The sequence below is a fragment of the Moschus berezovskii genome, chromosome 26 (assembly GCF_049115385.1).
Source record: "Moschus berezovskii isolate FMDL1 chromosome 26, NW_MosBer_1.0, whole genome shotgun sequence".
NCBI lineage: Eukaryota > Metazoa > Chordata > Mammalia > Artiodactyla > Moschidae > Moschus > Moschus berezovskii.
The window spans coordinates 11883678-11900356 of NC_142485.1; the positions used below are offsets into that span (position 1 = coordinate 11883678).

Below are 16679 nucleotides of genomic sequence, written 5' to 3' on the forward strand. Positions count from 1 at the left end.
GGGTCAAAAAGTAAATTAACGACCTCAGGATGATAAAGTACTAACCAGCATAATTCTTATTTCATAACATAAGAAAAAACAGTGAAAAATTAAATAATTCATTCTTTTGCAATATGACACTACCACCCACTACTCTTTATAAACAAAAACTGAAACATACAAAACATTATTGGATAACTATGCAGAAATCACAATAGGCACTGTTTTCAAAATACAGACCAAATGCTTGAATATTATAAACTCACTGGACAGTAATGCAGAACTTCGGTATTAAAATGCTATAGGAGATGACTAGAAACAGCACTCACTATAATGACTATCACATTACAGTTTTAAAGGAATGACAGTAAGTCCTCGCCTGTTACAAGTCATCACTTTCACCCTACCAGAGCTATATGCCTCTTCCAGCTGCTGTGAATCCTGAGAGTTGAAAGGAATCCATGTCTCCTTAGAATCTATTATCTTACAATAAAACCAATGAGGAGAAACTGGTTCATACAAACTGCCAGCATCCATGTCTACGAGCTCAAAGGAACTACATGAATTTGGTGATGGAGATGGGTCTGACTGGGACGACTGTTCCTGCTGTGACTCCACTGATGACATTTCGTTCTCTAAAAGACAAAAGAAAACTCTCAGAAAAAAAAATGTCCTTCTATTAACAATGTAATTGTTCATACACACACACACACACACACACAAAAAAAAAACAGGGTTATTTTTAGGAGGAACTTCTGAAAGAAAAAAAAAAAACTAAGGCGGCCACACAATTTAAAATATAAATAACATAAATTAACAGCTTTTTGTTTGGTTGGTTTTTGGTTTTTTTAGGGGAGGGAAGGAGGCTTTTAAACAAAATGCTTCTTATATTTAGACCAACGGGCTTTGCACTGATCTCCCAATCCTCCCAGAAAACTATGGTTTTAATTAAACAAAACTGGAATCGTGAGACACGCATGGTCAAAATCTTGATTGCAAAAAAGCCCCAAACCACTTTACCCCAATTTCCAATCTAAATCTAGTGCCAAAGCCAAAAACATTTACTCCAACTGTTTATAATAACACCTGCTTTTAGGCTCCAGGCTATGGGAATTACAACACTGAAAATAAAACTATTCTCTTAAGATAACAGTCAGTTCTTATCAATCCTTGCTGGGTGCTAAGCACGGACGATGGTACAAATTTCTGAAAACGGGAACCCTCGCTTGGGGCCACTGCGCGCACGCGCGCGCCCACTCGCACGGTCCAGGTCTCAAGAGGAAAAAAGTAACAAGTGACCTCCTTCCCCCAAGGAAGACTGACCTGTGTGTTTCCCCTTCACCGCTCGGCAGAGACTAACCAACGCTGCAGACAGACCACTAAAGGGAAACCCAGGTTCCCTGCGAGGGGAGCGGGCGAGACCATCTCGGCGCTCGGTGCAGCTGGACCGCGAACACCCGGCCTCCCTCCGAGCCGCCGCTCCCCGGCTTCCGCCACTTCTTATCCCTCTTTCCCCCCAGCACGAATTTGCCTCCACCACCTCGCGGGTCCCCTCCCCGCAGGACCCCGGGCCTCCCGCGACCCAGGTTTGAGACCTCGGGGCTCGCGGACGCCTGTCCCCGGCCCCGCAGAGAGCAGCGGGGCGCGGGTGGAAACCGGGCGCCGTCGATACCCAGCGGGCCCAGGCCGCGTCCCTGGGACCGAGGCCACCCGCCGCCCCGCCGGGGCTGGTCCTCCCGGGCTCCCCCTTCCCTGCCGCCGGGCACCGCGCCCTCCCCCGCCGCTGGCATCTCCATCCCGCAGGGCCTCCCAGCCGCCCCTCGGGTCGGGGGCCCGGGGCCCGGCCGCCGCGGACTCACCCGGCTGCCTCACAGCCTCCCACGCTCTGCTGCCCTCGCTCAGGGGGGCACGACATGTCCCCGCGGAAGCCTGCCCCGCGAGCCGGGGCGGGGCGGGGCGGAGCTTGCGGGCCCGCGGGGTTCGCTCCAACTCCGATCTCCACCGCGCTCCCAGCGGACGAGCTGCCAGCCGGCCGGGCCGCGGAGAGCAGAGCGCTGAGGTGACGGGGAGCGCGCCGCGGAACGCCCGCCGGGGCGTGGAGACCCGCAGGGGCGCTGGCGGGAAGTGTCGCGAGAGGTGGAGGGACTCGCGCGAGATGTTATCCTCCTAACCGGCTGGAAGTCGGCGCGCGGGACCAGTGGGTGTTGCGTGCGGCGTCCCCTCCGCTCCGAAGCCGCCCAAGGTCTTTGGAAGGAAGGGACGCGTCCTGAGGCGTTATGGGTGGAAAGCCTGTCAAGCCTCGGTGAAAGCAAGGTTCTTCGAGCAAGGATAAACGAGCCCAGCCTCTTCACTTCATAGAGAGGAAGACAGACGTCCTGGCCCCCGTGGTACCCCGGCTGACCTGCAAGTGGCCTGGATGGTGCGAGGACGCTGGCATGCCACCCCCTGCTGAAAAGTAGGGCAGGGAGCTGGCAGCGCTGCGGCTGCCCAGACCTTCGCTTCTGGGTGCTGAGAACACATACCATTGGCATTTGCAAGGGGAAAAAGGTCTCTGGGGCTTTGCCCTTCTCCCTGGCGTTTATTAGGATTTCGAGGCTACCGAAAAGGTATACTTAAAAGATGCTGAGGTGAGCTTGGCAGGATTCAGAAGCCGCAAGGGAAGTTGGAGGTGATATTTTTGTCTAAACAAGATGACATAACTGAGGTCAAGAGTTTAAGTGAATTTCCTAAGTAGTAGAGCTGCCCAGATCTCCTGAGTATTTAGTTTTCTGCAAGACCTCAATTCCTTTGGGCGTACAATACTTTTCTGTTTCCTAACTAAATTATAGGGCAAGGGTTCGGGGGAAGTTTGTCAGTCTTATTTCTTCAAAAGCTGAGAAAAGGGAAACAGTTTTTGTAACAAATTCTCTTATGGTTTAAGCCACACGCAGTTATCCACAAGTTTACTTATACCTTTTCCTCAAATTTATAACACCTGAATAGCTTCAGTTTTCTGCAGAGGATGAAGAAAGCCAGTTACTAGGATGCTGTTAGATGACTAATGTAACTAATAACAGTAGCTAGCTTTTACTGAGCTCTTACCATGTTCTAGGTACAGTTGTAAGCATTTTACAAGTATAATCCCATTTAATTCTCACAGCAACAGGGTGTTGTAGGTTATCCCTATTTGCAGAGGTAGTAACATGCTACCAGCAAGTGATGGAGCCAATACTAAAAACACATGCTTTGTCTTCTGAGCCTGCACCTAAGTAACTTAACCCAAAATCACAGTTAAGTGATAGATTTGAAACTTGAATTCCAAGATCCTCTTTCTCCAAATCCCTGATGCAGCCTCCATACCAGGTGTTCTCAGTTTTGGGAGGAGGCTCTCAGTACCCTCTATACTGTTAACTGTTGAGAACCCTGTAAACAGGGTCTATCATGATTTAGTGTACTACATGTTACGACTGAGAAATTTAAACAATTTATTTGAAAATAAGGATCTATTTCATGTAAATATTTTTGTGGGAAAATATTTTCCAAACAGATTTTTTTTTAATCAGAGAAAAGAATATTGCTTTCATTTTTGTAAATTTCTTTAATGTCTGGCTTAATAGAAAGCCATTGGATTCTTGTATTTGCCTCTGCATTCAACCTGTTATTAATACAATTTTAGTTTTGGTTGAAGTACAATATATGAAGAAAATCCAGCCTCACTGAAGTGGATGGAGAAGTCTTTTAATAGCCTTTTGAGATAAACTGTGGGATATTCTACTACACTAAAATTCAACAAATGGTAGCTCCTTAAAAGTTAGTTGCAATGTGGGATCTGAAAACATATTAGTGAGCTTTTGTTCTCTGATACATTAAAACCCATTGGTTTCTTCTGTACTTTAAATGGATCTTTTACTCATGCATGATTGATGACATCGTGCATTGATTTGGAAAATAGTTCACTGAGCTATGCAGTCTTCCAAATGTTAACATATTTCATTATTTTTTTAATTACCACCAATCTAATTAGAAAAGCATTTTAAGTATTAGGAAGCTGTCAAGCTCAAAGGTTAAGTTTTCCAAAATTCCTTTTTCTTTAAAGGTCTAATTTCATCATTAGCAACAAATACTGTCAGTTGTGTTCCTTGAAGTGACAAGCTCACTTGGTTTTCAAGAAAAGTTCTGCTCTGCATAGCTGCAGTTTGTGTGTTATTTGTACTTTCAAATAAAAATGATGTTCCGTGAAAAAGAGCAGCTAGTTATCAAGTCCAGTATGTTACAGTTTCATGTGCTTTTTCCTCACAAGACCAGCTGCAGTATTGTGACTTACAGGAAAAACATGTATTTGGTCATTTAGATGAATGAAAGTGAGAAGTCGCTCAGTTGTGTCCGACTCTTTGGACTATACAGTCCATGGAATTCTCCAGGCCACAATACTGGAGTGGGCAGCCTTTCCCTTCTCCAAGGGATCTTCCCAACCCAGGGATCGAACCCAGGTCTCCCATTGCAGGTGGATTCTTTACCAGCTGAGCCACAAGGGAAGCCCAATACTGGAGTGGGTAGCCTATCCCTTCTCCAGGGGATCTTCCCGACCCAGGAATCGAACCGGGGTCTCCTGCATCACAGGCAGATTCTTTACCAACTGACCTATCAGGGAAGCCCCATTCAGATGAGTATGTATATTCAATTCACAATTCCTAGCTCACAGCTCTCCAAACCATTGGACTTTCCTGAGCAGTGGGATAATATTTGAACTCTCGTCCTCAGGTCCTAAAAACACCTCAGGGAAAGTGACTCTGGGACAGAAAGAGGGGAGCTGCTTCCCCGGAGAATCAACCATGTGATTAGAGGGTGGGAACTTTTAGTCCCAACGCCCAGCCTCTGGGGTAGGGCAGAGTGGTTGAAGGTCGAATTAGTTGCCAATGGCCAATGACTTAGTCATGCCTTTGCAATGCAGCCTCACTAAAATTCCAGAGGCCAGGGTTCAAAGAGTTTCCAGGTTGGAGAACACCTGTGAAGATTAGGGGGAGCCATGCACCTGGAGAGGGCATGGAAGCCCCGCCCCCTTCCACCAGGTCATGCCCTGTATATCATCAGTTCAGTTTCAGTTCAGTTCAGTCGCTCAGTCTTGTCCAACTCTTTGCGACTGACTCTTTGCGACCCCATGAATCACAGCACGCCAGGCCTCCCTGTCCATCACCAAATCCGAGTTCACTCAAACTCATGTCCATCAAGTCGGTGATTCCATCCAGCCATCTTATTCTCTGTCGTCCCCTTCTCCTCCTGCCCCCGATCCTTCCCAGCGTCAGACTCTTTTCCAGTGAGTCAGCTCGTCGCAAGAGGTGGCCAAAGTATTGCAGTTTCAGCTTTAGCATCAGTCCTTCCAATGAACACCCAGGATTGATCTCCTTTAGAATGGACTGGTTGGATCTCCTTGCAGTCCAAGGGACTCTCAAGAGTCTTCTCCAACACCACAGTTCAAAAGCATCAATTCTTCGGCAAACAGCTTTCTTCACAGTCCAACTCTCACATCCATACATGACCACGGGAAAAACCATAGCCTTGACTAGACGGACCTTGGTTGGCAAAGTAATGTCTCTGCTTTTTAATATACTATCTAGGTTGGTCATAACTTTCCTTCCAAGGAGTAAGCGTCTTTTAATTTCATGGCTGCAATCAGCATCTGCAGTGATTTTGGAGCCCAAAAAAATAAAGTCTGACACTGTTTCCACTGTTACCCATCTATTTCCCATGAAGTGATGGGACCAGATGCCATGATCTTTGTTTTCTGAATGTTGAGCTTCAAGCCAACCTTTTCACTCTCCTTTTTCACTTTCATCAAGAGGCTTTTGAGTTCCTCTTCACTTTCTGCCAGAAAGGTGGTGTCATCTGCATATCTGAGGTTATTGATATTTCTCCCAGCAATCTTGATTCCAGCTCGTGCTTCTTCCAGCTCAGCGTTCCTCATGATGTACTCTGCATAGAAGTTAAATAAGCAGGGTGACAATATACAACCTTGACGTACTCCTTTTCCTATTTGGAACCAGTCTGTTGTTCCATGTACAGTTCTGACTGTTGCTTCCTGACATGCATACAGGTTTCTCAAGAGGCAGGTCAGGTGGTCTGGTATTCCCATTTCTTTCAGAATGTTCCACAATTTATTGTGATCCACACAGTCAAAGGTTTTGGCATAGTCAATGAAGCAGAAATAGATGTTTTGCTGCAACTCTCTTGCTTTCTCCATGATCCAGCAGATGTTGGCAATTTGATCTCTGGTGCCTCTGCCTTTTCTAAAACCTGCTTGAACATCTGGGAGTTCACGGTTCACATATTGCTGAAGCCTGGCTTGAAGCTCAACATTCAGAAAACAAAGATCATGGCATCTGGTCCCATCACTTCATGGGAAATAGATGGAAAAACAGTGGAAACAGTGTCAGACTTTATTTTTTGGGGCTCCAAAATCACAGCAGATGCTGATTGCAGCCATGAAATTAAAAGACACTTACTCCTTGGAAGGAAAGTTATGACCAACCTTGGTAGTATATTAAAAAGCAGAGACATTACTTTGCCAACCAAGGTCCATCTAGTCAAGGCTATGGTTTTTCCTGTGGTCATGTACGGATGTGAGAGTTGGACTGTGAAGAAAGCTGAGCACCGAAGAATTGATGCTTTTGACCTGTGGTGCTGGAGAAGACTCTTGAGAGTCCCTTGGACTGCAAGGAGATCCAACCAGTCCATTCTAAAGGAGATCAATCCTGGGTGTTCATTGGAAGGACGGATGCTAAAGCTGAAACTGCAATACTTTGGCCACCTCATGCGACGAGTTGACTCACTGGAAAAGACTCTGATGCTGGGAAAGGTTGGGGGCGGGAGGAGAAGGGGACGACAGAGAATGAGATGGCTGATGGCATCACCGACTCTGTGGACATGAGTTTGAGTGGACTCCGGGAGTTGGTGATGGACAGGGAGGCCTGGCGTGCTGTGATTCATGGGGTCACGGAGAGTTGGACACGACTGAGTGACTGAACTGAACTGAACTGAGATGAGTGCAATTGTGTGGTCGTTTGAGCATTCTTTGGCATTGCCTTTCTTTGGGATTGGAATGAAGACCAACCTTTTCCAGTCCTGTGGCCACTGTTGAGTTTTCCAAATTTGCTGGCATATTGAGTGCAGCACTTTCACAGCATCATCTTTCAAGAGTTGAAATAGCTCAACTGGAATTCTATCACCTCCACGAGCTTTGTTCGTAGTGATGCTTTTTAAGGCCCATTTGACTTCACATTCCAAGATGTCTGGCTTTAGGTCAGTGATCACGTTATCGTGATACCCTACGTATAAACTGGAAATCTAGTAAATAAATGGGCTTTCCTGGGATTTGTGAGCTGTCCTGGCAAATTAATTGAAGCTGAGGAGCAGGTCATGGGAACCTCTGATTTACAGCCAGTTGGTCAGAAGCACAGGTAAGGACCTGGGTGTGTGACTGGCACCTGGAGTGGAGGGTGGTCCTGTGGGACTGAAGCCTTTACCTGTGGAATGTGATTCTGTACCCAGTAGACAGTGTCAGAAGTGACTTGAATTCTTGGGACACCCTGCTGGGGTTCAAGAATCGCTTGTTGGTGTGGGGAGGCCTCCACATACACAGTGAAATTGGGACTGGAAACCCTTTTTCACCAGCGTAGTTCAGCCCGCAGAACTGTTTCACGCATCCTAACCATTTTGTCACATAGATTGTCATAAAGGTGTGAACTCAAGGGTTAAGAGTTAATAAAATTAATAACTTACTCTTCATGAAGTATATTTTTAAGTGAAACTGTTTTTTTTTTTTTTTTAACAAATGCACGACAGTGGACAATACAATGACCAATAGCAAAATTTGTTTCCACTGCCTTAATTCCTGGAAAGGCACCAGCAATTTTACCCACCACTGATTTTCCATCAACAGTGCAAATGGCAGCAACACAGCAAAAAAGGCAAATCATGTCCTGGTACTATTAGGAAAACAATTTTCATCCTGTGACCCTTAAAAGCATCTCTAAGACTCCCAGCCTCCACAGACCACCCTTTGAGAACTATACAACCAAATTTGCCTAATCTGGGACTTGGAATAACAATAACTACTCTGAAGGAGTTCACAGTCTCAACAGGAGACAAGCAGGTAAACGAATACATCTTATCCAGTGCTGTAAGAGAGACCAGATACACCAGTACTTACGAAAGAGTGAGTAATCAAACGTCCAGGCATACCTCCAAAAGTTCTCATCCAGTAGGTCTTCAGTGGGATTCAGGAATCTGCATTTTAAGCAAGCCCTCTAGGTGATTTGGAAGCAGATAGCATGAGATCCACACTCTGAGAAACACTGCCTTAAGAAGTATAAATTGCAAGTTTCCCACTTCTTTCCAGAATAAGTGATATTTCAATATTAAAAAGGTATTGTGGAGTGCCTGTCAAGGCATTAAGTGTCCTGAGGACTGGCTGTGTTTGGAAAGGTTCTCAATTCCTGGTGGACACCTAGGCATCAAAAGTTGAGATGACTCCACAGATATGTCTGATGCACTGACTCTAAGATAATAAGGCTGGGGCCTTGGGCTGTGACAGTGATTCTCAAACTCTGATGATCAGAAGTGTGCTAAGTAGATTCTTTACATTTCAGATCCATACCCGAGATAGTTAATCAGAGGGGTCATGACTCTACATTTTAATCAAGAACATACAGGCTACTGCTGTGAGGCAAGTACCATGTACTGACTTTGTTTTATAAAAGTTAGAACAAGAGGAACCACAAAAACATCAGTGATGTTCTTTTCCAGCCCAAAGTTGGAGGTAAGTTCATAAACTATTCCTAAGAATGCATTTTATTACTTTACAGCCACAAATGAATACTTTTGCCCCCAACTTAAGTAATCTTAGCTTTTAGTGTTTTCACTTTGAGGAAAGTGACTTGTACTTTTCCTTGTGTTGTCTCTTATTTCAGTGAACACTGTTTTGAGCTGATAACTTCGATTGAAACTGTGCAGCAAGGCATCTCTCCTCAGGCCCCTGGAGGTTTCCATAAGACCAAAGTTTCCTCTTGGCTAGGGTTGTCAGCGGAGAAGGAAATGGCAACCCCCTCCAGTACTCTTGCCTCCCATGGACGGAGGAGCCTGGTAGGCTGCAGTCTATGGGGCTGCCAAGAGTTGGACACGACTGAGCGACTTCACTTTCACTTTTCTGCATTGGAGAAGGAAATGGCAACCCACTCCAGTGTTCTTGCCTGGAGAATCCCAGGGACGGGGGAGCCTAGTGGGCTGCCATCTATGGGATCGCACAGAGTCAGACACGACTGAAGGGACTTAGCAACAGCAGGGTTGGCAGAGTGAGCATATGCAAATGAAGCAAGTGCAAAAGTAAAATAAAACACTTCCAGGAAACAATCAGAGAAAATACTCAGGAAGAATAATGACTTCTCAGAGACTTGATACCAGAAGTCCTTAAAAGGAAAAACTGATAAATAGGATCTCATCAAAATTAAAAACTTTTGCTCTGTGAAAAACTGTTAGCAGGATGAAAAGACAAGCCACAGCCTGGGATAAAACATGTGCAAACCACCAATCTGACAAAAGACCAGTGTCTGGAAAACACAAGTCTCAAAAGCCAACAGTGAAAAGACAATCAGTGGAACCCAAATTTGGTTTCTGTGCCATTCTTCAGGAACAGGGAGCAGGAGGAATAATTCCTTCTAGGACTAAACAGGAATATACAAGATGAGCCTGGAGACCCAGGTAGTGCTAGAAAGGAGGGCTCCAAAAAAAAAGCCCCACACAATGGTGGGGGTATATATGTCAAAAGGACACAACTGAAAGAGCTCCCAATGGCCAAAAGTAAATAAGGCAGCACTAGATCATAACACAAAATATAAAATAAATAAATATGGGTCCATTCAGATATAAATACATACATGGGAGAGAATGAATAAATATACCTTGCAGGGAGATTCTAAGAATTAACCAATAAATACTCCGAATGAGTTGGAGGATAATTCTCCACCCCCAAATGTAGAACTGCATACAGGGACTTTCTTCCAAAAAATACAGTTTGGAAGGGGGCGAGGCGGGGCATAAAGACTGTAGTGGGGAAACCTGACAGGCTCTGCCTGAGCCAGGTGATGGCAGTTAACATCAACAGGATAAGCTATATCGATAGTATAGCCATTTGATGTCTGATGAGAAAGGGCACTTACCTCTGTGGTCCTCCTCCCCAAAACACAAGCCCCAGTGTGATCAGGAGAATAACATCAGACGAAATAAATCCCAGTCGAGGGGTATTCTATGAAACATCCGACCTGCACGCCTCAAGACTATATAGGTCATCAAAAACAAGGAAAGTCACGGGAGTTCTCCGGTAGGCTGGTGGTCAGGACTTTGGGCTATGAACCCAAACCCGGATTCAGTCCCTGGTCAAGGAACTGAGATTCCACAAGCCTCACAGTGACGCCAAAACAAGGAAATTCTGAGAAACTGTCATGGCCAAGAGGCTCCTAAGGAGATATGATGACTCAGTGTAATACAGTACCCGAGGTGGGATCAGGGAAGAGGAAAACGGTGTTAGGTAAAAACAAAGGAAATCTGGATAAAGTATAGGCTTTACTCAATAAGAATGTATCAGTACTGATCCGTTAGCTGTGACCAATATACAACACTAATTTAACGTTAATAATGGGAGTAGTGTATGTTGGATCTCTGTATATCATAATTCCTCTATAAATCTATTCTAAAATAAGAAATTTATTAAAATAAAGTTAGAAAATGGGCAAAAGACACACAGGGACATTTTTACAGAAAAGGATATACGACTAGCAAATAAGCAAGAGAAGAGGTTCAACATCGTTAACCATTAAGGAAATGCAGGTTAAAGAACAATGAGATATCACTGCACACTGATCAGAATGGTCAAAATAAAAAAAGTGACACCACCAAAAGGTGGCAAGCATACAGAGAAACTCCCACGCTGATGGTGGGAATGCAAATGGTACAACCTCACTTTTAGGAAAGTCTGGTAGTCTCCTAAAAAATTAAACATGCACATATCGCATGACCCAGAACTGCACTCCTGGGCATTTATCTCGAAGAAATGAAAACCATGTCCACACAAAACCTGTGCATGAATGTACACAGCAGCTTTATTCATAATAGCCCCAAACTGAAACCACCCAGATATCCTTCCACAGGTGAAGGCTGAACAAAGGTACATCCATATCACAAACTACTAATTATCAATAAAAAAGAACTACAGATACAGGAAACAACCTGGATGAATGTCAAGAGAATTTTGCTGAGTGGGCAAAAAACCCAATCTCTAATGATCACATACGATACAATTCTATTTCTATAACATTCTCAACATGACAAAATTCAGAAATGGAGAACAGATTTGTGATTGCCACGGATTTAGTGTGGAGGGAAAGGAGAAGCAGGTGTGGCTGTGAAAGGTCAACAGGAGGAACGGCGGTGGCGACGGGACTGTTCTGCATCTTGTTCCAATTCAATGTCCACATCCTGGTGGTGACGTGGCAGTGAAGTTTCGTGAGATGTTACCATTGGAAGAAACTGGGTAAGGGGCACAGGAAAGCTCTGCATTATTTCAGAAAACCATCTGTGAATTAACAAATTACCTCAGAACAAAAACTTTAATTAAAAAAGATACAATACAGGGCATTCCCCTGGCAGTGGTTAGGACTCCACACTTGCATTGCTGAGGACTGGGCTTCAATCCCTGGTGGGGACTAAGATTTCTAAAAGCTGCTCAGCATGGCCAAAAAAGAAAGAAAGAAAGAATACAATACAGTTGGCACTCCTATCCATGAGTTCCACATTCACAGATTCAGCCAACCATGGGTTGACAATATTTGCAAAGAAAGAAAAAAAATTCAGTCAAGTTCCAAAAAGCAAACACTTGAATTTGCCACACATCCAGCAACTATTTACACAGCATTTACATTGTATTTACAACTATTTACATAGCATTTACACTGTATTAAATATTATAACTAATCTAGAGGTGATCTGAAGTATATGGGCAGATAAACCTAGGTTTTATGCAAATACTACACCATTTTTATATAAGAGACTTGAGCATCCATGGTCTTTGTACTGGAACCAATCCCCCACCCATACTAGGGATGAGACTGTATCCCTAGTTATTCTGGATTTCAGAAAAACAATTATTTTTAGTATCATCATGTCCCATGCAATATGTGGAACATACTGATAACTAAAAGATCAGTTGCTGTTCATCTGAAATTCAAATGTAACTGAGAGTCTTATATTTTATCTGGCAACACTACCCTTGGCATTCTCCCAGGGTAAGGTGTTTACTGTAAAATAAAAGAACATTTAAAAGTTAGCTAGACCAAATGTGCTCTGATCTCAGAAACCCCTAAATCCTTCCTTCCCAGTAGCTGGCGTCTCCTCTGCTCACATTTTGTACTGTGTGCTAACTGTCCGCCACTCATGATGAGAAGAGCCACACAGAGTGTAAAACCCTCCTCTCTTCACAGAGAAGTAAAAATTATCCAGATAGTCCTCCCTTCTCAATTTCCATTTAAACAGATATTCTTTCCAAGAAAGAGTATGAAAAAATAATTAAACAGAATAGTCATGATGCATTTTCTAGAAGCAATTTTGAGTCTCCAGTAGAACAATGGTCTCCACTATAAACACATAACCAAGAACTAACAGACATCTGAAAAAAAACTCTAACGTGAAAAAGATGGCAATCTAAAAAGAAAGGGAAAAGCAATTTGTAGGAAATTCATTATTCAAGATGAAACAAATATCAAAATATGGTAGATGGAAATGTAAAAATCAGTGGTGAGTTGGAAGATAAAGGTGAGTAAATCTCCCACAAAGACAGCAAAAAGGCAGAAAATTGAGGTGAAAAGTCAAAGAACCAGGCTAAGAAATCCATAACAGAAACGGTAAGAGGTAACAGAAATGAGGGTGGCAGAGGGGAAGAGAAACAAAAAACCCGAGAAAATGTTATAGGACTCACATAGTGAAATTGTTCAGTCGTGTCAGACTCTTTGAGACCCCATGGACAGTAGCCTGCACCAGGTTCCACCATCCATGGGATTTTCTAGGCAAGAGTACTGGAGTGGGTTGCCATTTCCTTCTCCAGGGAATCTTCCTGACCCAGGGAGCGAACCCAGGTCTCCCGCATTGATAGACAGACACTTTACCGTCTGAGCCACCAGGGAAGTCCAGGGCAGGTGTCTCCAGAATGAATTATGCCCAGGAAAATGAACAAAAACAGACCCATACCAATGTTACACTGTTAGGAAATTTCAGAACAGAGAGGACAAAAATAGACTACAAGCTACCAAAAAGAAAAACCAAGTTTTAAACAGAGGATCATGAAAACACATTTTAAAATATGCAAGATATTAAAAAAATTATTTCTTACACACCTTTTTTCAGAAAGCTACAGAGAACAGGCTCGACCAAAATGAGGGAACACACTAAGAAAGAGAAAGACATAGATTGCAGGAAAAAAGATTCCAACAGAGAGGTGGTTAGAATCCCCAAGATGAACAGAAGCTACCACAATGTCAGTGTGCACAGGAACACAGCCATTCTCCCGTCAGAGGGCCCCCAGAGCACAGCTTCTTCAGGAGGCTGAAATTGACCAAATATATCTGAGCATCTTAAGAGAAGATTTACACAAATGATGGGAGGGTTTGAGGTCAAATTAGTCATAAGTACATCAGCAAACCAAGTAAGACAAAGGATTCATTCCAGGGAAATTCGTTCATTCACAATTCTAAGAGTTGTTCAGGAAAAGTAACCAGTTTACTACACAAATAAGCTCTGGTCAGCATTACATAGTATAACAATGAACAACAGAGATACCATATGAGTGGGTGGAGAAGCTGGAGGGAGGAGGGCTGCAATGTGTCTACCGCAGAGGCAGAGAGACCTGACCAGCATCTTCTACGGTAGAAGATAAGTAGAAACAGCCTAAAATCGACAAATGAAGAGGGAGAAATACAACTGTGTTATTAAAAATACCGGGACTTCCCTAGTAGTCCAGTGGTTAGGACCACACTTTCCACCGCTGGGGGCCACAGTCATCCCTGCTCAGGGAACTAATATCCCTCAGGCTGCACAGTGCAGCCAATTTTTTTTTAAAAAGTTAAATAAAAATGGAGAGAATTAAAAAAAAAAACTCAATTGAAAGTGATAACTTTCATAGAAGGAAAAATGAGAGTGTGACAGAGCTTCTTTTCATAAACTTTAAATTGCTAGCTTCTATAGAAGTATTTGAGTCTTTAAACTCACAACTCTTTTAAAAACAAAAAAAGATGAAAAACTCCAGTCATCAAAGTATTCATCCCCCAAAAAACTTTAATGCCAATTTAATCTATATTCTTCAACTTAAAAATCTTCCTACCTCTAATGGTTTACATTAACCAGCTAAAAAATCAGTTTTAAAAAGCCCTATTTCTCAAAGTATTTGGAAGAATTCCCTACCAAGAATGTAGAGACTAGCCCACGCCACTGATACTTCGTCAGGACTTACTTGTGTAAATGTTTATACTGGCATTTGTATTTGGAACAATAGTGGTTATTATAAAAAAGAGATAGTTGTGTTTAACATGCCAGATCTGGGTAACTTCATTCAAGATTTTCACAAAAATTATCCCCAGAGTAATATTAAACTTAGACACTTTTTTAAAAAGTCCAGATTTGAAATATCAAACACATTTTGAATTCAGTCTGGAGTGAATACTAAGTCAAGAACTGAATCAAATCCACACACACAACAATGAACACCAATCTTCCTTAAGTTCACTGTATTTTCTGGAAGAGGTTGCCAATTTAGTTTTCCTTTCCTTGACACTGGCACTGAGAATCATTTTAACATAGTTTACATCTTTAAGTCCGAAGTCTGTACTTTTCCTGAATATCTTATTATAATTAAAACTATAAATCCAGAAGCAACAGCCCTCCCTTAAGAAGGATTCCAATGAATAAATGTAGAAGGACTTCGAGAAACAAAGGCACACTGGAACCCCCCAGTAGTCATCGACACAAGCAAGATCTGCCAACGGATTCAGAAGTGAGTGGCCTCAGTTTAAGCAGAAATGGGACATGTGCAAAGCTCACGCTGTCTCCAGCAAACATTCAGCCACTACAAAGGAAAACACAGTAAGTTCACAGTAGCGATTCCTAGACACCACCTCAGGTAGTGGCTAAGGTTAGCAACACCAGAAATACATTACCGCCTCAGGGGTCATGAATACACTGTCACAGATCAGACACTATGATGGCATGACAACTAAATTCCAGGCAGGATTCTGGATTGGATCCTGAAACACAGAAACGGCATTAGTGAAAAGACTGAGAAAATCCCTACTTTCCAAAACTCTCCACTTTAGTTAATAGTATTGTATCAAGGCTAATTCTTAACTTGACAAATGTTGTATAGTTACGTAAGATGTTAATATAAAGGGATCATGAGTGAAGAGTATACAGAAACTGCTGTTTTTACAACTCTTCAGGAAGTCTAAAATTATCTAAAAAAATTTTAAAAATAACTGCTAAAAAGCATACACACATATGTATGTGTATATAAATAAATCAAGACTTCAGGGAAACTGGTATCGTGGGCACTCAGTTAAAAAATAGTGTTCTTGCCTGTTTATCAGTCATTTTCTCACTGATTTATGACCTTTAAGGTTCTCCCCCTTTTAATATTTGTTTCATGTTCAACTTCTAAATTTTCAAAAAAAGCCTTTCTTTAACATTTCTAGATTAGGCCAAAAATAAAAATCCTTGAATAAAATTGGCACCATATTATCTCATAAAATCACTCATACCAACCTAAGACCCAGTCCCTATTTTTACTCTAATTCTTCTCATCATACGTTTTTTTTTTTTTTTTTTAATAAGGAGAGAAAATGGCTGAAAGATTTGTTTTCTTATTAATAGGCCTGGCAGTCAAGAGGGGAAAAAAACACATTATCACTTGGATATCTTATTATGAAACAGCAATTTTTCTAATACCATACTATATACTGGGACTCATTTCAGATGTAAAAAGTAAGTTATCTACCTAAGTCTCTTCTAAATGATAGCTTAGAGCTACCAAACGAAGGGCTTTCCTGGTGGCTCAGGAGTAAAGAATCCTCCTGCCAATGCAGTAGACGTGGGTTTGATCCCAGGGTTGAGAAGATTCCCTGGAGAAGGAAATGGCAACCCACTCCAGCATTCTTGCCTGGAGAATCCCATGGACAGAGGAGCCCGGAGGGCTACAGTGCATGGGTTCGCAAAGGAGTTGGACACGACTGAGTGACTAAACAACCACCACCCAAGCAAATCCAGCAAAGACCCTTTCAGTATCCCTTCCTTAACTCTGGCTCTAAAGTGACTGTTATTAGTGGTGGTAAACATCTGTTTTATAAAACAGGCAATACTGTCTACACAATTTATTCTAGGGAAACAAAGCTAACCATCACATCTGCCTTTAAGAGAAGAACATAATTTCCCACTCTGGCTGTGGCTGATTCAGTCCCAGAGCATGAATCTCTTTTACCCTCTGCATATCTCACTGTACACTGAACAGATGAGCTGAAGTCTGATCAAAGGGACCCTGACGGTGAAGCTACTATTTTAGATGGAGAATAGCATTCCCAAATGGTTCTGCTTATTACTGTTGCAGTGACTATTTCGACTCGGCGTGGCGTTTTTCA

General features: G+C 42.9%; 1 protein-coding gene across 4 annotated transcripts in view; it reads right to left on the reverse strand.

Moving 5' to 3' along the window:
• DDHD2 (DDHD domain containing 2) overlaps positions 1 to 2098 on the reverse strand; it is a 28780-nt gene extending 26682 nt beyond the window's left edge. For 2 of the 4 annotated variants that reach the window (XM_055416601.2, XM_055416600.2), the window contains exons 1-2: positions 1839 to 2097; positions 387 to 614 (exon numbers count right to left, since the gene is read on the reverse strand). In XM_055416601.2, coding sequence (XP_055272576.2) covers positions 387 to 606 — 220 coding nt within the window. In that variant the 5' untranslated portion in view covers positions 607 to 614; positions 1839 to 2097. Of the gene's footprint in view, positions 1 to 386; positions 615 to 1838 lie in introns of all 4 variants that reach the window. The other 2 variants (XM_088832775.1, XM_055416602.2) reach the window with 2 other exon arrangements.
• Between the last annotated feature and the right edge of the window lie 14581 nt (positions 2099 to 16679).